The sequence below is a fragment of the Procambarus clarkii genome, chromosome 48 (assembly GCF_040958095.1).
Source record: "Procambarus clarkii isolate CNS0578487 chromosome 48, FALCON_Pclarkii_2.0, whole genome shotgun sequence".
Lineage (NCBI taxonomy): Eukaryota > Metazoa > Arthropoda > Malacostraca > Decapoda > Cambaridae > Procambarus > Procambarus clarkii.
The window spans coordinates 34,050,169-34,070,313 of NC_091197.1; the positions used below are offsets into that span (position 1 = coordinate 34,050,169).

Sequence of the window (20,145 nt, forward strand, 5' to 3'; positions counted from 1 at the left end):
ATGCAGGGTCGGCATTCAATTCCCGACAGTCCCAGTGGTTGAAGACCCTTCCTTCCCCCCATTCCATCCCAAATCCTTATCCTGACCCCTTCCAAGTGCTATACAGTCATAATGGATTGGCACTTTCCTTTGATAATACCCCCCTCTTTGCTGCTAATATGTAGAAGATGACTTTTTCTAGGTTCAGTGACACTGGATACTAGTAACATAGATGAACCTAGTCGTAGTGGCTCTCGTTGTGTTACTAGGCAGAGGTTTGCAGTGTCAGCTACTCGCCATGCAAAGTGATGGCATGTGATCAACCCAGCCTAGAGGGCTAGACACAGTGAGGTGTCTACCTCACATAGTGAGGATATCGACCCTGGTTGTGTGTGTGTGTGTGATTGGACCAATGTAGTCAATCTGCTGAGTGAAATTATTCCTGGTGTATTGTCTCATTTCCCATCCCTATTAATAAATGTAATACACTCACTGTGATTGTTTGTTTAAGTCCTGCCAATTCAAATTGTGGTGCCGGCCCCAAGTGTTTACTCTCGTGTTTACAGTGTTATATTAGTATATTACGGTGTTAGGGAAGCCGGTTGGCCGAGCGGCCAGCACGCTGGACTTGTGATCCTGTGGTCCTGGGTTCGATCCCAGACGCCGGCGAGAAACAATGGGCAGAGTTTCTTTCACCCTATGCCCCTGTTACCTAGCAGTAAAATAGGTACCTGGGTATCCAGCTGTCACGGGCTGTTTCCTGGGGGTGGAGGCTTGGTCGAGGACCGGGCCGCGGGGACACTAAAAAGCCCCGAAATCATCTCAAGATAACCTCAAGATATTATAAGATTCACTTGTTCTATATTTTTTATTTAAAGTAACATACTGTACATATACTGTACTGTAAGCAAGGACGTAGAGTATGTAATTACCTAAGTAATTACCTAAGTGTAGTTAAAGGATGAGAGCTATGCTCGTGGTGTCCCATCTCCCCAGCACTCTTTTGTCATTTAACGCTTTGAAATTGCTGACGGTTTTGGCCTCACCACTTTTTCACCTAACTAGTTCCAACCGTCTACCACTCTGTTTACATAAGTGAATTTTCTTATATTTCTCCGGCAGCTTTGTTTCATTGATGTCAATGGGATATACTCCTTAAAAGCAAGATGTCCCTGTAAAAGGACTAGCGGTTCATCAATCACAACATTCTGGCCTGGTACAAAGTAATCACAAAATTTTCCTCTGATATCACCGAACACTTTTCTCACTTTCCAAGGTCACTCATTTTGATCCACATTTGCATTGTTTTCAAAGTGTAGGCACCTTAGAAATATCGGGAACCTGTCTCGTGACACGTACTTGTTGAAAACTGGGCTTAGAACGGCGCTGTCTTTGTTTCAATAATCCTGCATGACGTGCTTCATGTGACTTGAATTATGAAACATTTACAGAATGTATCATCAGCATACACAGTGTCGGGAGGACACTTTTCTGCTATGACAATGCTCTGCACATTTGCAGAACTGACTAGTGGACTGGCAGGAATTCTAAATTCAAGAGTTAAACGTACTAAGTCAGAACACACTTCACAACGGTCCCTCTCTTACAGGGATTTTCAAATTAAACTATGGAGCAGTGCTTAAACCAAATATAATGGCTTAACCTTTCCTTCTGTATTTCCCTGGCTTTGAGGGCAATGATTTATCAGTATAGTATAGTATCCGTTTTGGGGGGGGGGTAGAATTCTGTTAGCCTTATTGCAGTCTCTCTAGATAAAGGAATGGCAGTACCAAAAAGTACTAGCTAAACAGGAGGATAGATTGGGTTCTAATAGGTTATCTTGAGGAGATTTCAGGGCTTACCGTCCCCAGGGCCCAGTCCTCGACCAGGCCTCCTTTTTGTTACACTCCCCCTCCCCCCTAGCAGCTATCTAACTCCCAGGTACCTATTTACTGCTAGGTATCAGTGGCATCCAGGTGAGAGAAACATTTTGCCCAATTGTCTCCTCCACCGGGGATTGAACTCGGAACCTCAGGACTACGAATCCGAAGCGCTGTCCACTCAGCTGTCAGGCGCCCTAGGTGTTCATCCTCCCTGTACAAACCACCTGGATATTCATCTAGATATCTGTCATGTACTGCAGGCTGATTAGGACTCTATTAATAGTCTATTGGTCAACTGGCAAGTGTACTTTTGTCCTAATCAGAGATTATTCTCAAGTATATTCTCTATATTATTTTATACCCAGGACTTACAATTGACAGTCTTTATGAGTCAACTGCATGCTTTACTGGTACATGCTTTTCTTTAATGCCATATTCTTGGATACTCAAGCAGGCAAGAATTTGACATGTTTGAGACTGCAATACACTGGCAATACACCTAACCGAGCCTAACCTTAAGCTAACGTTAATTTAACACTTTGGCGTACCCCGCGCGCCACCCCTCAACTGTGCGATTTGGGTCCCAGGGTGTCATGGGAGCACGCGTAAATTCTGAAAAGTGTATACTCTCTTCAACTTTGTCACCTTAATTCTCGTCCTACGAGATTAAATTTGGTATCATTGTGTTCGCAATAGAATTCTCTACAGCACTAAATGCATATAAACTCCAAAAGCCCGGCTAATTACCCGCAGCAAACAGAGAAAGTGCGAACGAGTTACCCAGGAGCGCACAAACGAGATAAAATGTTTTCACTATTTTCACTCTGGTCACATCAATTTTTGTCCTAGGTCTTTCATTTTGGTCTCAATGGATTTGCAATAGAATTCTCTACAGGAACATTTGCATATAAAATAAAAAACCTGGTCACGCTCCAACCGCCGACGAGTTGAAGACAGGCCACGTGTTAGCCGCGAGTGAGCGCTCAGACGCCTTCCAGCTACACTCCCAATTCCCGCCCTTTTCAAGCCTTTTTTTCGCAATTTTCTTCCTGGAAGGGCCTTGTTCATGATCACTAACCATCGTGGAGTAAGCGTAGATAGTTTCTAAAGCCGCAGTAAAAAATATAGCCACGGAAAATAGCCAAAATATTCACACGTTTGAGATGCGAGGGGAGGTGACATTGGTCACAACAGTGGAGCGAAAACAATGGGCCAACGGCATGTGCCGAGCTGCCTGCGGGCCACAAGGCGCAACAAGGAAAATGGGAAGACATCGGCGTGCATTTTAAAACCAGTCCTAAAACAATCAGATAAAAGCCTGATTTTTGGGGATTATTTAAAGTGGATGACGCAATGCTGCGTCATCCCCGGCATTACCGACAGTAAACGGATGACGCAATGCTGCGTCATGCCCGGGCGAAAGTGTTAACCAAGGAGAGGATTTACATTACAGCACTTGTTATGTAGCGCATTTTGGTACTACAGTGGTACCTCGGTTTAAGAGTTTAATCCGTTCCTGGAGACAGCTCGTATTCCGAAGCTAATTTCCCCATAAGAAATAATGGGAATAATTATTAATCTGTTCTAATAATATAGGCTAATAATTAATCTGTTCCTGACTACCCCAAAAAACCCACATCAAACTAAATTTTTATACCTAATTCATCTAAATAAACCTACGAAACTATGTTCAAGTTATTACTTACCCTTGTTGTTGAATCCTGTAGGCGTATGGAAGATGGTGAGGAGGGGGAGGAGGAGAGGAGTTACTGTTTGGAAGGGGAGTCCCCTTCCATTATGACATCAGGCAGTGAGGACCTTTCTGGTGTGCACTCCCTGGCACGTTTTTCCTGAGTACCACTAGGTCCTGGTTGTGGCTCACTGCTCGATTTTCTCACAACAAATCTGTCCATGGAAGCTTATTTTTCCCTTCTTCGCAAGGTGTCTCTGTAGTAAGGCATCACATTGTAATTGAAAAGATTAAGGCAACGGCCTACTACAGCTTTCTCTGGGTGAGTCTTTTCAATAAAAGTTTGAATCTCTTCCCACATCTGACACACCTTCTTAATTTCTCCAAAAGGGACATTCGCTACTGCCTCATCCTCCTCCACTGGAGAATCATCAGGTGCGTTGTCTTGCTGTTCCTGTTGAAGGGCTTGGAGTTCTTCGGTGGTCAGTTCTTCGTTGTGTTCTTCCACCAACTCCTCCACATCATCACCATCCAATTCCAAGCCCATTTGCCGGCCCAGAATAACAATTTCCTCAACAATAGGCGCATCATTTACAGGCTCAAACCCCTCAAAGTCTATTTCTGTCACACATTCAGGCCACAATTTTCTCCGGCCAGAGATCAGGGTTCTTTGAGTCACTTTTTGCCAGGCTTTGTCAACAAGTTTTAAAGCACTACAAATGTTAAAATGGTGTTTCCATAACTCTTTGAGGGTGAGGTTTGTGGCTTTAGTCACTTCAAAACATTTCCAGAAAAGTGCCCTTTCATAAAGTTTCTTAAAATTTGCTATGATTTTCTGGTCCATAGGCTGAATTAGAGGAGTGATGTTAGGAGGAAAGAATTTAACTGTGAGGAACTTATTGTATCTGGGTAACAAATCATCTTCCAAGCCTGGAGGATGAGCAGGAGCATTGTCGAGGAGAAGCAGGGCCATGAGTGGCAAATGTTTCTCCTGCAGATATTTTTTTTATGGCAGGGCACAGCACTTCATTCACCCACTCCAAAAAAATAAGCCTAGTCACCCATGCTTTTTTATTAGACTTCCACATCACACACATTTGAGTTTTCTGCACTTTATACTGTCTGAAAACCCTTGGATTTTCAGAATGATACACTAGCAAGAGTTTAATTTTCAAATCGCCACTCGCATTTGAACACAGCACATGCGTAAACCTATCTTTCATAGGCATGTATCCGGGCAAGGATTTTTCCTCCTTGGTAATGTATGTCCTCTTAGGCATTCTTTTCCAAAACAGTCCTGTTTCGTCACAATTAAACACTTGTTGCGGTAGGTATCCCTCAGCCTCTGCAAACTCTTTAAATTCGTCAATAAATTGTTCAGCGGCTGGTTTGTCTGAGCTGGCTGCCTCTCCATGCCTTGCAACACTATGGATACCACTTCTTTTTCTAAATTTTTCAAACCAGCCCCTGCTTGCCTTAAACTCTTTCGTATCTGCATCACTCGTTGCAGGGGTTTTCTTTACAAGGTCTTCGTGCAATACCCTGGCTTTCTCACAAATGATGGCCTCCAAAACACTATCACCCCTTAATTCTTTGTCGTGTATCCAAATTAATAACAACTTTTCCACTTCTTCAAGTATTTGTGGTCTTTGTTTCGTCATTGTTCTTACGCCTTTTGCCACTTTAGCACTTATAATCTCATTTTTCTTCTTAAGTATAGTGCATATTGTTGATGTGGCTTTGTTGTACTGCCTACAAAGTTCAATAACACGTGTACCATTTTCATGCTTCCGAATGATCTCTTGTTTCTCCTCTATTGTCATCCTCACATGGGCTTTCTTGCCTTGATCCTTACCACTGGCTTTCTTGGGACCCATGGTGAGATATATAATAACAACTTTTATGGTCAAATGACCAAAAATCCAACAAAATACTGAAAATCCGGGTGAAGAATTGATGTGGGATAGTCACTGGGCGCGAGACACTGGTAAACTGAGGGGCAGAGGGGCGACGATCGCCGTACCACCACGCGCTAGGTCGGCCTGAATGCGTATCAACAAACTCGCGTTCCGAGGTAACCCTTGCCTTCCGAGGCACATTTTCCGAGGAAATCTGGCTCGTATTCGGAAAAACTCGTATACAGGGACACTCGTATTCCGAGGTACCACTGTATTTTGGTAACGTGAGATTTAATATTGCTGATATTAAAAGAGTTAAATAATGTATATTCAAATTATATGAAAAACATTAAGAGTGACAACCTTTTGAGCACCGCCTGAGAGAGTAGAAAGCTTCTGCGTGATGAGAAGATCCAATAGCTTGCATATGTACCGGAAACGTCTGATGTCGTGAACAGCATTGATGAAGTCTAACTTTTTTAAAGTTTCACCCAAGCCATTAAAGCCAGCTACCTGTAAAAGAATAAAGAATTGAAAGTAGCCTATTCAGGTATTAGATAATCTGAGTTGTTCAACAAGCTCCACAAGGCTGCCAACCTGACTGCCTAGCAAACTTTGCCATTAGTCTAGGTAAGTGGGTCTCTCTGAATGAAGGTACTGCAGGCCATAGTTTGTTCTCTTCACCGCCTTCAAACATTTGTACTCATCTAGTTGTACTTGTGAGGGTTGAGCTTCGGCTCTTTGGTCACGTCTCTTAACCGTCAATCAACAGATGTACAGGTTCCTTAGCCTATTGGGCTCTATCATATCTACACTTGAAACTGTGAACAGAGTCTGCCTCCACCACATCACTTTCTAATGCATTCCATTTATTAACTACTCTGACACTAAACAAATTCATTCTTATGTCTTTATGGCTCATTTTGGCACTCAATTTCCAGGTGTGACCCCTAATGTGTGTGCCCCTTGTGTTAAACTGTCTTTGTCTACCCTATCAATTCCTTTGAGAATCTTCTAAGTGGTGATCATGTCCCCCCCCCCAACTCTCCTGTCTTCCAGTGACGTGAGATTTAATTCCTGTAGTCTCTCCTCATAGCTCATGCCCCTCAGTTCAGGCACTAGTCAGGTGGCAAACCTCTGAACCTTCTCCAATTTAGTTTTATGCTTGACGAGATATGGATTCAATGCTGGAGCTGCATGCTCCAGCTTGTAATATTCTCATTTATGTCATTGATATATTGTATATGACATTTGACTACATAATGTCATGTACATGTATTGTGCCTGCTAAGTTTTGTTAAACTACCATTCAACCTGTCATTGCACAATCATTCTGTGCTACCTATGTGTTATAATATACCTACAATTTTTCTCTCATCTTTTATTTTTTTCATGCTATGTAACTTATCATTTTTATACATTTTGCAAGTATTTACCTACTTATAAGTTTCTTAGATTAAGGACCTGCCCGAAATGCTGCGCGTACTAGTGGCTTTACAAGAATGTAATTACTATGCTATGTATCCTCATAATCCCAATGTACCTTCTTGTTTATATATAAATAAATAAATAAATAAATAAATGTGTGGGTATTGGGATGTTGTCTAATCTCTCTAGTGTCAACATTGATGTATTCCTTCAGATCATTTGTTGCCAATTTGTTGATGATCAAGTTATAATCATCTATGATAACTTGATTAGTCACATCTTTTAAGGGTTCTACCAAGTCCTTTGTTTTGGTTTTACTTCTTATATAAGCATAGAAAGACTTTGGATCTGTCTTTATTTTGGGCAAGTTTTTTCCATAGTTTCTTTTAGCTGATATGATTTTCTGGGTGGCTAAATTTAAAGCCTTTTATATCTCATAGTCCATATTGTTCTTCGTGGACTTATACCTTCTACAGAGGTTCTGCTGAGTTATTAGAGCTTTTCCTGGGGGAAAGCCCCGTGTGGCTCCCTGAAGCTACTATCTCTGATGAAGGTGCCATCTACCAGGAACCATCAGTTGTGGAGTTCTACAGCCTGCCAGGGACTAAAAGCCAGAGCCTGGTCCCCCTTACGGAGGCACAGAGCTGTGGCATTTAAATATTAAGTTATTCATTTATGCCACCACCGCCGGGAAAGACACCCAAAAAGTCAGCAAGTCAAAACAAACCACTACTGGCTGCAACTGAGACCTGCAGCCTTGAAAACTGCCATAGAACTCCCCAAACAATGTAGACAGATGATAGAAATTGTTATAAAACTAGCGTTGGCTCATTGCCTCCATCCAACTACCTCATTTAGGGGGATGAGGGGGGCAGGCCACAGCCCACAAGCTGCTCCACTGTCAGTTCTACTCTAATGTGTAGTTGGTGTTGGGTCTGCCTCTGTTACTGTGGTTCACATTTATTTTTTTGTTTTTTGTGCCTTGGCTCCTGCACATTTGGGTGGTGTGGGCCAGGAGTTTAGAGCACCTGGAGCGGTGTGTTCAGGGTTCCCTTCCCAATGCCCTCCCTAATGCTCCCCTAACGCTGCCAGGGTTTTCTTCCCTGGAGCGTTCAGGAAGGACTCCTGTAGAGGTCTGCCTTGCTTGTGGTGGCCTTTGCTTTTGGGCAAGTCTGGTATCTTTGGCATCTGTCTTTCCCTAAGTTGGAGCATCCTGGATGGTGGGGTGCACTGTGCACTGGTGTTACATGTGCTGCACTTGAGCATGACAAGGTAGGTTTTTCCAGCCATCTTAGCTAGGCTGGGTTAATTTACATAGTGCTTTTAAGAGTAAGAGTGCGTGTTGGATTAGTGACATCTTCGGTGCTGATTTGTGCAGGTAGTGCTCCTGTTACATTACTCTACCTACTAGCCCTGATAACGATGCTTGGACATGTAACGACCACTCTTTGTGTGAGGTTTTCTGTGTTACAGCAGTCTAGATTTGGCACCCAATTGGATGTCCTGGGTGCATCCCAGGGCATCCAATCACCACTTGGCTTTTAGGCAAAAGCACCACCTGGCTTTTAGTAACCTGGATTTGGAGGTATTAGTCAACTTGGCCTTGGCTCTGTAGCGAGTTAATCTTATACTCGCTCCATTATCTCATTATCTTAATAGCATAACTAATTGGCACTAATTACAGAAGCTACAATCCTTTCCCCAATTACAGCTAATACTCTTCTCACCTTGTTGGAGGAAGCTGAGGTGTAATTACCATATAAGCAACGATTTGATGAATAGAAAACAGTTCAAATTCCACAGTCAACAATGTAGCACTCGGAGTGTACAGTCCTGGTCAACCCGGGACGCTTCAGCTTCGACACAGAGCAGACAGCAGACTACGACCGCATCGAGCCGCCATGCTCTCGCTCCCCGAGTTCAGACACTCACAATTCTCAATCGAGCCGCCACGCTCTCCCACATAGAGCTCCACAACTCCGGCCTCACTCAGCTCTCTGCTCTGCTCCAGGCTTCGTCTCAACGTCTACAACACTGCTGTATCCAGGACTACTAAATAAATATGAAACCCACTAAACACTGAGTATCTAATCAACCCAACAACGTAACATAATCATACGTTACATTGGTGACCCCGGAGAGTTTCGACGATACCCAGCCACGACGGACTACAACATGGACTGTCACTGGACCTCTACTGCTGCTGCTTGCTGTGGACCGCAGCCACCTGTCATGGAGCGTTGCCAACACCCTCGCCACAGCTATGATTTTCATCGCGATCATCTCTGCCTTTTCATCTACTACGGCTTGCTGCTCCAAGATCGCTACTCACTCATCTGGCAGCTTCATCAGTAACTACATCTTGTGGGATCTACAGCCTGTCCTGCCGACTCTCCGTCGCTGCCAGGGCACTGCTTGCCATACAGGGACGCCCACGAAAGCTGCTCTTTCGTCAGATTCATCTACACGTTCACTGCATTCTGATACTCTGCCGACTCAAGCAACTTGCGCAGTACAGGACTTACAGCTTGCGTTTCAGACTCTAAGTCGCCTCCAGGACAATTCAGCTCTAGCAGTGATTCCCCTCGTTGTCCTAACTACGTGCCTACATTACCTCCGATTGTCCTGGTGCCCGAGCCCATCCGACCCGGATCTAAATGCTCCACTAGCGACCCAAGGACGCAACAATCAAGCACATTCTTCTCTCCTGCTACATCGAGCTTTTCCACACACTGCCTGCATCTTTTGGTACTGGACTACATGTTCCACAGCGACCCAGGGAACAGTAGCCTCGTATTTTTTGTTATATTGCTTTTCTTCCATTCCCTGGCAGGGGGAGTCCTGTAGCGAGTTAATCTTATACTCGCTCCATTATCTCATTATCTTAATAGCATAACTAATTGGCACTAATTACAGAAGCTACAATCCTTTCCCCAATTACAGGTAATACTCTTCTCACCTTGTTGGAGGAAGCTGAGGTGTAATCACCATATAAGCAACGATTTGATGAATAGAAAACAGTTCAAATTCCACAGTCAACAATGTAGCACTCGGAGTGTACAGTCCTGGTCGACCTGGGACGCTGCAGCTTCGACACAGAGCAGACAGCAGACTACGACCGCATCGAGCCGCCACGCTCTCGCTCCCCGAGTTCAGACACTCACAATTCTCAATCGAGCCGCCACGCTCTCCCACATAGAGCTCCACGACTCCGGCCTCACTCAGCTCTCTGCTCTGCTCCAGGCTTCGTCTCAACGTCTACAACACTGCTGCATCCAGGACTACTAAATAAATATGAAACCCACTAAACACTGTGTATCTAATCAACCCAACAACGTAACATAATCGTACGTTACAGCTCCATCTGCACATCCTCTTCCTTCCCTGTTGTACCTGGTTTGCACTCCCTCTGGTTCTCTTTCCCTGCTTCTGGCCCCAAAATAGATATGCAGAATAGAACAAGGATGCCAAAGGCACAATCAGAGAACACTCTCCATCAGAGGTCCACAGTTGTTCAACATCCTCCCAGCGAGTATAAGAAATATTTCTGGAACAAACATGGACAGCTTCAAGAGAAAACTTGGATAGTTTTCTTCAGGAAGTGCAAACTAATTGGGCTATAGTGGATATGTGGGCCTGCAGGCCGCTCCAAGCAACAGTCTAGTGGACCATGCTCTCTCACGTAAAACATGGTCCTGGGCCAGGCTTGGGGAATAGAAGAACTCTCAGAACCCTATCCAGGTACAATATTTGCCGAGTGGTGTAATAAGAAATTTGTACCCGAGGTGCAGGAGCACCTGAAAGGTGTTGGCCTCCCGCAGAATGGCAAAGCTGTGCTGCTGCTAGATAATCAACCCGTCCTCTTAAAAATAACGTCACTTTTGGCTCGTATGCACACTACGGCAAAATTTGGACGTAATTTGAAATGAAATCGACTCACAAAAGTGACGTACTGTTCCGTTTTCTGTTTGAGTCGTCCGGCCCTCCTCGGACAGCTTAGAAGAGGAACTTTCATTTAACGTTTTTCATAACATTTTGAAACTTTATGAGAATTTCCTGCCCACCTAACCTATCAGAGGACCCTTAATTTACTGTTGTTGAAAAAAAAAATCTCAAATTTATTTTCAATATTTTTTAATTTTCAAATTACATCCATATTCGGCCATACGGGCAAACGGCCAAAGGCGACGTTCTTTTTAAGAGGACAGGTTGAGATAATAGTGCAGATAATTGATAATTAGCTCATCCACTAGGTGATGAGCTAATAAATGGCAACATCACTGGTACATTCTTACCACCCAATACAACTTTACTGATCCAACCTGAGGATCAAGGGATAATTAAAAATCTAAAGCACAACTATAAGAGGATATTTGCCAGACGTGTCAATAATCAGCCAGGAAGAGTTAAGGACATTTTTTATAGTCTACACAATAAAGTCAGTTATCTGGACTATTGCTAGAGCATGGGGTGAAGTAAAGCTAACAACACTTAGACATGGTTGGAGAAAACCTTGGCATGCATCAGGTCAGTTTCCTGAGGAAGATGACGAGGGGCAGATGTTATTTATTTATTTTATTTATTTATTTATGCATATACAAGAATGTACATAAGGAATGTGAGGATACAAATATGGTAATTACAGTCTTGTAAAGCCACTAGCACGCGCAGCGTTTCGGGCAGGTCCTTAATCTAAGAAAATTTTAAGGAGGTAAATACTTGCAAAATTTATAGACAAAAAAATGATATCAGTTACATGAAATGAAAAAAAGAAGATGAGAGAAAATTGTAGGTACAGTATATTAAAGCACATAGGTAGCTAAGATTGATTACAATGACAGCTTGAATGGTAGTTGACAAAAATTGGTAGGCACAATACAGCAGAAACAATATAAGATTGATTGCAATGACAGCTTGAATGGTAGTTGACAAAAATTGGTAGTCACAATACAGCATATGGCTAGCACATAAAAGAAGACAGCAATGAACACAATGATAAGGTTGTTTGATATTACATAAAAATTAGGAGATTGGGTAACACTAGGTACAGAGCAAATTTAAAGCTCAGTGTAGGAAACTAAGAAGATGAAGTTAGGTACTTTTTGGTTTTGCTTTTAAATAAGGCAAAAGTTTTACAGTTTTTCAATTCACTAGGGAGTGAGTTCCATAGACTAGGTCCCTTAATTTGCATGGAGTGTTTACACAGATTAAGTTTGACCCTGGGGATATCAAAGAGATATTTATTTCTGGTGTGGTGATAATGGGTCCTATTACATCTGTCCAGGGAGAGTTTCAGAGCATGGTTTGCATTTAAGAACAGGGTTTTGTAAATGTAGTTGACACAAGAGAATGTGTGGAAGGAGTTAATATTTAGCAAGTTTAGGGATTTAAACAAGGGAGCTGAGTGTTGTCTGAAAGCAGAGTTAGTTATTATTCTGATAGCAGATTTTTGCTGTGTGATGATGGGCTTAAGGTGGTTTGCAGTGGTAGACCCCCATGCACAGATACCATAATTAAGATAGGGGTAGATTAGTGCATAATATAGTGAGAGGAGAGCAGAGTTAGGAACATAATATCTGATTTTGGAGAGTATACCAACTGTCTTAGAGACTTTCTTAGTTATGTGTTGAATGTGGGTGCTGAAGTTGAGTCTCTTGTCTAGGAATAGGCCAAGAAACTTGCCATCATTTTTATTACTGATGTTAATGTTGTCTATCTGTAGCTGAATTGCATTTGATGATTTGCTTCCAAATAAGATGTAGTAAGCCTTTTCGATGTTTAATGTTAGTTTGTTCGTTGACATCCATAAGTGGACTTTTTTTAATTCATTATTCACAACATTATTTAGTGTATGTGGGTTGAGGTTTGAATAGATAAGGGTAGTATCGTCAGCAAACAATATAGGTTTGAGAATATTAGAGACATTAGGCAGATCGTTTATATATATAAGAAATAGAAGAGGTCCTAAGATGCTGCCCTGTGGCACTCCAACGGTAATTGGTAGAGTGGAAGAAGTTGTATCATTGATGGTTACATATTGGTGTCTGTCACTAAGATAGGATCGGATGTAGTCAAGGGCAAGGCCTCGGATTCCATAATGCTGGAGTTTAAGTAAGAGGTAGTTGTGATTAACAGTATCAAAGGCTTTTCTTAGGTCAATGAAGAGTCCAATCGGAAACTCATTTTTGTCAAGGGCTGAGTAGATAATGTCAAGGAGACTAACGATTGCATCGTTGGTGCTCTTTTGGGACCGGAAGCCAAACTGGCAGGGGCTGAGTATGTCGAATTTTACGAGGTAGGAATAGAGCTGTTTGTAAATAATTTTTTCAAATATTTTTGATAGAATGGGTTGTTGAAGGATTTGGGGCCAAGAAAGTTAGCGAGAAGAACAAATTAAGAGAAGAACTCCTAGCCTGTGTCAGGGAGATTAAGTCCTCAGAACTGAGAGCAGAACTGGTGACAGAAACAGTAGAAGATCACATGGATAAATGGATACATTATGACCAAGAAGCCCCAACCTTTCAAACATTACTGATGATGAAATTATAAATTTATTTACAGAGAAAAAGCCAGAAGAGAACAATGAAGGTGATGGTAAAGAAGAGGATGAAGAAGTGTTAAAGAAAAAATGTAACAGGGAAAAAATTCAACAATATTGTGAAGGCATTCTGGCATTTATTGAAACAAGCAACAGTGAGTTGGACACTGAGAACATGATGAGCAACTGCAGTTTGTATAAGAAGTTTTTGCTAACAAGAGCGAAGGGAATGACAAATATTAATTAAAGCATCTTTTGCAATGGCTTCCAAAAAGTTCTCATTGAACTTTTCACAAACAGGTGAGTCACCTGCACCTGACTCAGCACATGTTGACCCAAATGCTTCAACATCTGAGGTTACCTCATCACCATTAGTCTCCACTTCAGTCAACCCAACATCATCAACATCCACTACCACCTCTTCAATCTAAATGACAATGCTCAATCAACAATAAGATTCAAGTTAGCAAGTGGAACAGGACTTCTCGTATTGGTGAGTACAAACAAAATACAGTACTGTACTGTCAAATTTATGCCATGAAATTGTCAAATTTTTCCCATAGATTTTCAGGATGACAGACCACATAAACGAACACAACGGGTAATCCGATAAGTCTCAGTCCCGAGGGGTTCATAAAGCATGTGGCTATCTGTATACCCATAACATGTGGAGGAAATCATTCACCATCTCAGAGTAAACAATCTAGTAAACACAACACAGGTTTGTTAAAAATAGATCCTGCCATACAAACCTGCTCACATTTTTGGAAACAGAAATCAGCTACTCAGACAAAAGACTTCCGGTGGATGTAGTATATATTTATTTAGCTAAAGCCTTGACAAGGTACCACATGAAAGACTAGCAAGGAAATTACAAATACATGAAATAAATGGTTGAATACTAGAATAGATAAAATAATGGGGGGTAAAGAAAGCAAGGGGTTGTCCTAAATATATGTGAGTGACTGAAGAAATGACAAATACAGTACATCAATGACATACATGAAAATATTACAATCATCATCAAATTTGCAGATCACACTAAGATTTATGGTAAAGTATGAAGAGAAAATGATATTGAGGCTTTACACTGAGATCTACATGAACTCCCCAAATGGTCAGAAGACTGGCAAATGCTTTTGGGAAACGAAAATGCAAGACCTTGCATGTGAGACATAACAATGCATGCCACAGTGATCAAATTAACAGCATTACCTTGCAGAAGAGTGATGAAGAAAAGGGCCTTGGAGACAGATTCCATCATTCACTGTAAATTGCACAAGTGGGAGCCATCATAAAAAAAAAGCTAACCAAACACTAGATATAGTCAAACAAATCTTTGACTTGATGGAAAAGTAGGTAGTCATTCAACTGTATAGATATCTCTGGTGCTTGAATTAATCACTTAGATTATTGTATCCGCGCATGGATACCTCATCTTCAGAAGGACACATCTCCACTGGAGAAAGTGCAACACCGGGCAACAAAAATCATTCCAGAACCAAGTCGACTCTCGTACCAGGAACAGTTGAGAGCCACAGGGTTAACGACACTGTAAACCAGACATAACAGGACTGATTCATCAAAACTTGTAAATTACTTAACAATTTGGAGGATCTTGATCCAAACCACTTGTTTAAAGGGTCAGTTGTAACATGAATAAGGCCCAGTGTTTTCAAGTTCAACAAGCCACAATGTAGGACTGAGAACAGGAGATGCTTTTTCATCCATAGGGTTATAAACCCATAGAACCACCTACCCGCTGAAGCCATAAATGCCAAAACACTGAATATCAAAATCCATCTTGGGAAAAATCAAGACAAATGGAGGAGGGGGACCTCTGACAAGCCGCCAACTTCCTGTCCTTGTCGAGGCTACTAGAGAGAGAGAGAGAGAGAGAGAGACCCTCAGGTAAATTCAGGTAAATTATATTTATTAAAATACTTCATTATAACAATCAAATGTGCTTTACATTTACTACAATATTAATTATTTTATCATGAAACAAATATTACAAGTCTGTCATACTGTAAGTTTAAAAGAGACCTATTCCTTATTTATCTTTTAAAAGGAAGGTCACTAGATACTGATAAGTTTATCATACATAGAATATCTATCATTCCATAATCTTAGTACAGTACTTCTCTTATTAACATGAATAAATATATTCTAAGGAATACAATATATATACTGTAACAGAAGTACATTGTACCTCTTTAGTGTTGCGTGTATATATTCGGCAATAGGGCTGTGGTGCCATCAATTCCCCTCTACTGCCACGCCGGGACAATATACTCAAGTCGTCAGGATCCAATGATTCATGATGCTCGTCAACATTCAACCTGCACGGAAACACTATAGGTCTTTATAAACTGTATACAGTACTACAATTCTAAAAATTACTCACGTTAAAAGGGGTCATTTACTAATTTTAAAATATTGAAAAGTACAGAACTTCATATGAACAAACTTCTATATAATGGTTTATATCACAGTAAATTCAGGTAAATTATTTTCTTCATGTTCAAAAACAATACAAATCAATAATTTTTTATGATCAAACAATAATGAGTCAGATAGAAATGATCCTCAAATTATACTACAATGTACCTCTTGATAATTCTCAAACTTCACTGTAATGTAACTACCAATTTTCTTCAAATTTCTTACAATGAACCTGGTAACATTTTTCAATTTTGCTTCAAATTACCTACTTAAATTTATCTGTTAGATTAAGGACCTGCCCAAAAATGCTATACATGCTAGTGGCTTTACAAGAATGTAAAATTATCAATGCAATGTACTGTACTCTCATAAATACAATGTACTCTCTTGTATATATATATAAATAAATAAATAAAAATTTACAAAATAGTAATAGTCTAATAGAGAGAGAGAGATACCCCACAGAAATAGTAATAGTATTAAATGACAAACCTTAAATCAGATGTAAATCAGGTCTTTCTATGGGGTACAGAAAATAATATGGTGTTTAACGAAGATAAGTTCCAGCTCACATGCTACGGAAAAAATGAAAATATAAAACGGAAACCACGTACAAAATGCAGTAAAATCATAACATAGAATGAAAAAAGCATTGAAAAGGATTTGGGTATACTCATGTCGAAAAACTTTACCTTTAAGGAACACAATAAAGTAGCCGTCACAACTGCAAGAAAAATGGCAGGTGGGATAACAAGAACTTTTCACACTAGAGATGCTATACCGATGATGATACTCTTCAAGACGCTAGTGCTCTCTAGAGTGGAGTACTGCTGCACAATGACAGCCCCTTTCAAACCTGGAGAAATTGCTGACCTGGAGAGTGTGCAGAGATCCTTTACTGGTAGAATACACTCAGTAAAACATCTAAACTATTGGGACCGACTAAAGAGCCTAAATCTGTATTCTCTTGAGCGCAGGCAGGAGAGATACATAATAATTTACACATGGGAAATAGTAGAGGGGCTGTTCCCAAATCTGCACACAGAAATAACATCACATGAGACCAGAAGGCATGGCAGGATGTGCAGAATACCCCCGTTGAAGAGCAGAGGTGCAACAGGTACTCTGAGTGAGAACTCTATTAACATCAGAGGTACCAGCCATGCCGCCTGGTACCTTTAGAAACCCAACATTCAGTTTGCAACTTATTTTGTATGAATGTACTTTTACCTGAATAAACATTATTATTATTATCATTATACTTTGCGTGGGAGGTGGCACGCAACCTGGTAGCTTTGTGTGGGAGATGACTATGGGGCTGCATGCACCCTTTCCGGGAGCGGCGACTACAAAACTCGTCCCTTTCAGGGGTAAAATAACGTTTTATTAAGACTTGTTTAAAAAATAACATCAGCAGGTGTTCCATCAGCTGGTGCTCCACCACATGGTGCTCCATCAGCTGGTGCTCCACCACATGGTGCTCCACCACATGGTCCTCCACCACATGGTGGTCCACCTGGTGCTCCACCACCTGGTGCTCCTCCACCTGGTGTTCCTCCACCTGGTGTTCCACCACCTGGTGCTCCTCCACCTGGTGTTCCACCAACTGGTGCTCCTCCACCTGGTGTTCCACCAACTGGTGCTCCTCCACCTGGAGATCCACCACCTGGAGATCCACCACCTGGTGATCCACCACCTGGTGCTCCACCACCTGGTGCTCCACCACATGGCCCTCAACCACCTGGTGTTCCATCACCTGGTGCTCCACCACCTTGTGCTCCTCCACCTGGTGTTCCACCACCTGGTGCTCTGCCACCTGGTGTTCCACCACCTGGTGTTCCACTACCTGTTGCTCCATCACCTGGTGTTCCACTACCTGGTTCTCTGCCACCTGGTGTTCCACTACCTGGTGCTCCGCTACCTGGTGTTCCACCACCTAGTGCTCCACCGCCTGGTGCTCCACTTGGTGTTCCACTACCTGGTGCTCCACCTGGTGTTCCATTACCTGGTGCTCCACCTGGTGCTCCACACCACTTGGTGCTCCACCACATGTGTTCCACCACATGTGTTCCACCACCTGGTACTCCACCTGGTGTTCCACTGCCTGGTGTTCCACCGACTGGTGCTTCCCCACCTGGTACTCCACCTGGTGTTCCACCACCTGGTGCTCCTCCACCTGGTGTTCCACCACCTGGTGCTCCACCTGGTGTTCCACCTGGTACTCAACCTGGAGCTCCGCTGCCTGGTGTTCCACAACCTGGTGTTCCACCACCTGGTGCTCCACTGCCTGGTGCTCCACCGCCTGGTGCTCAACCACCTGGTGCTCCACCGCCTTGTGTTCCACCGGCTGGTGCTCCACCGCCTGGTGCTCCACCACCTGATGTTCCACCGCCTGGTGCTCCACCACCTGGTGTTCCACCACCTAGTACTCCACCAACTGGTGCTCCAAAACCTGGTGCTCCACCGCCTAGTGCTCCACCGCCTGGTGCTCCACCGCCTGGTGCTCCACCACCTGGTGCTCCACCACCTGTTCCTCCACACCTGGTGTTCCACCACCAGGTGTTCCACCACCTGGTGCTCCACCTGGTGTTCCACCACCTGGTGCTTCACCACCTTGTGTTCCACTACCTGGTGCTCCACCACCTGGTGCTCCACCACCTGGTGCTCCGCCATCTGGTGTACCACCAACTGGTGCTCCGCCATCTGGTGTTCCACCAGCTGGTGCTCCGCCATCTGGTGTTCCACCAGCTGGTGCTCCGCCATCTGGTGTTCCACCAACTGGTGCTTTGCCACCTCGTGTTCCAAAACCTGGTGCTCCGCCACCTGGTGTTCCACCACCTGGTGTTCCACCACCTGGTGCTTCACCACCTGGTGCTCCACCACCTGGTGTTCCACCACCTGGTGCTCCACCACCTGGTGCTCCACCGCCTGGTGTTGCACCACCTGGTGTTCCACCACCTGGTTTTCCACCGCCTGGTGCTCCACCTAGTGTTCCACCACCTGGTGCTCCACCGCCTGGTGTTCCACCACCTGGTGCTCCACCGCCTGATGCTCAACCACCTGGTGTTCCACCACCTGGTGCTCCACCGCCTGGTGCTCCACCTGGTGCTCCACCGCCTGGTGCTCCACCTGGTGCTCCACCGCCTGGTGCTCCAGCACCTGATGTTCTACTGCCTGGTGTTCCACCACCTAGTACTCCACCTGGTGTTCCACCACCTGGTGCTCCGCCGCCTGGTGCTCCACCACCTGGTGCTCCACCACCTGGTGCTCCACGACATCGTGCTCCACCGCCTGGTGTTCCACCGCCTGGGGCTCCACCACCTGGTGCTCCACCTGTTGCTCCACACCTGGTGTGCCACCAGGTATTCCACCACCTGGTGCTTCACCTGGTGTTCCACCACCTGGTGTTCCACTAACTGATGTTCCGCCACCTGGTGTTCCGCCAACTGACGTTCCGTCACCTGGTGTTCCGCCACCTGGTGTTCCACCACCTGGTGCTCCACCACCTGGTGTTCCACCACCTGGTGCTCCGCCACCTGGTGTTCCACCACCTGGTGCTCCGCCACCTGGTGTTCCACCACCTGGTGCTCCGCCACCTGGTGTTCCACCACCTGGTGCTCCGCCACCTGGTGTTCCACCACCTGGTGCTCCGCCACCTGGTGTTCCACCACCTGGTGCTCCGCCACCTGGTGTTCCACCACCTGGTGCTCCTCCACCTGGTGTTCCACCACCTGGTGCTCCGCCACCTGGTGTTCCACCACCTGGTGCTCCGCCACCTGGTGTTCCACCACCTGGTGCTCCGCCATCTGGTGTTCCACCACCTGGTGTTCCGCCACCTGGTGCTCCACCACCTGGTGTTCCACCACCTGGTGCTCCGCCACCTGGTGTTCCATCACCTGGTGTTCCACTACCTGGTGCTCTGCCACCTGGTGTTCCATCACCTGGTGTTCCGCCACCTGGTATTCCACCACCTGGTGCTCCACCACCTAGTGTTCCACCCTGGTGCTCCACCACCTGGTGTTCCACCCTGGTGCTCCATCGCCTGGTGTTCCACCCTGTTGCTCCACCTGGTGCTCCACTACCTGGTGCTCCTCCACCTGGTGTTCCACTACCTGGTGCTCCTCCACCTGGTGTTCCACTACCTGGTGCTCCTCCACCTGGTGTTCCACTACCTGGTGCTCCTCCACCTGGTGTTCCACTACCTGGTGCTCCTCCACCTGGTGTTCCACTACCTGGTGCTCCACCACCTGGTGTTCCACCACCTGTTGCTTCATCGCCTGGTGT

At 44.2% G+C, this 20,145-nt stretch overlaps 1 protein-coding gene across 1 annotated transcript in view; it reads right to left on the bottom strand.

The window, feature by feature from the left end:
- LOC123764827 (F-box only protein 25) overlaps positions 1-20,145 on the bottom strand; it is a 121,120-nt gene that overhangs the window by 75,310 nt on the left and 25,665 nt on the right. Inside the window, exons 2-3 of the mRNA XM_045753019.2 lie at positions 15,629-15,758; positions 5,814-5,963 (exon numbers count right to left, since the gene is read on the bottom strand). Of these exons, the coding sequence (XP_045608975.1) occupies positions 5,814-5,963; positions 15,629-15,758 (280 nt within the window). The remainder of the gene's footprint in view (positions 1-5,813; positions 5,964-15,628; positions 15,759-20,145) is intronic.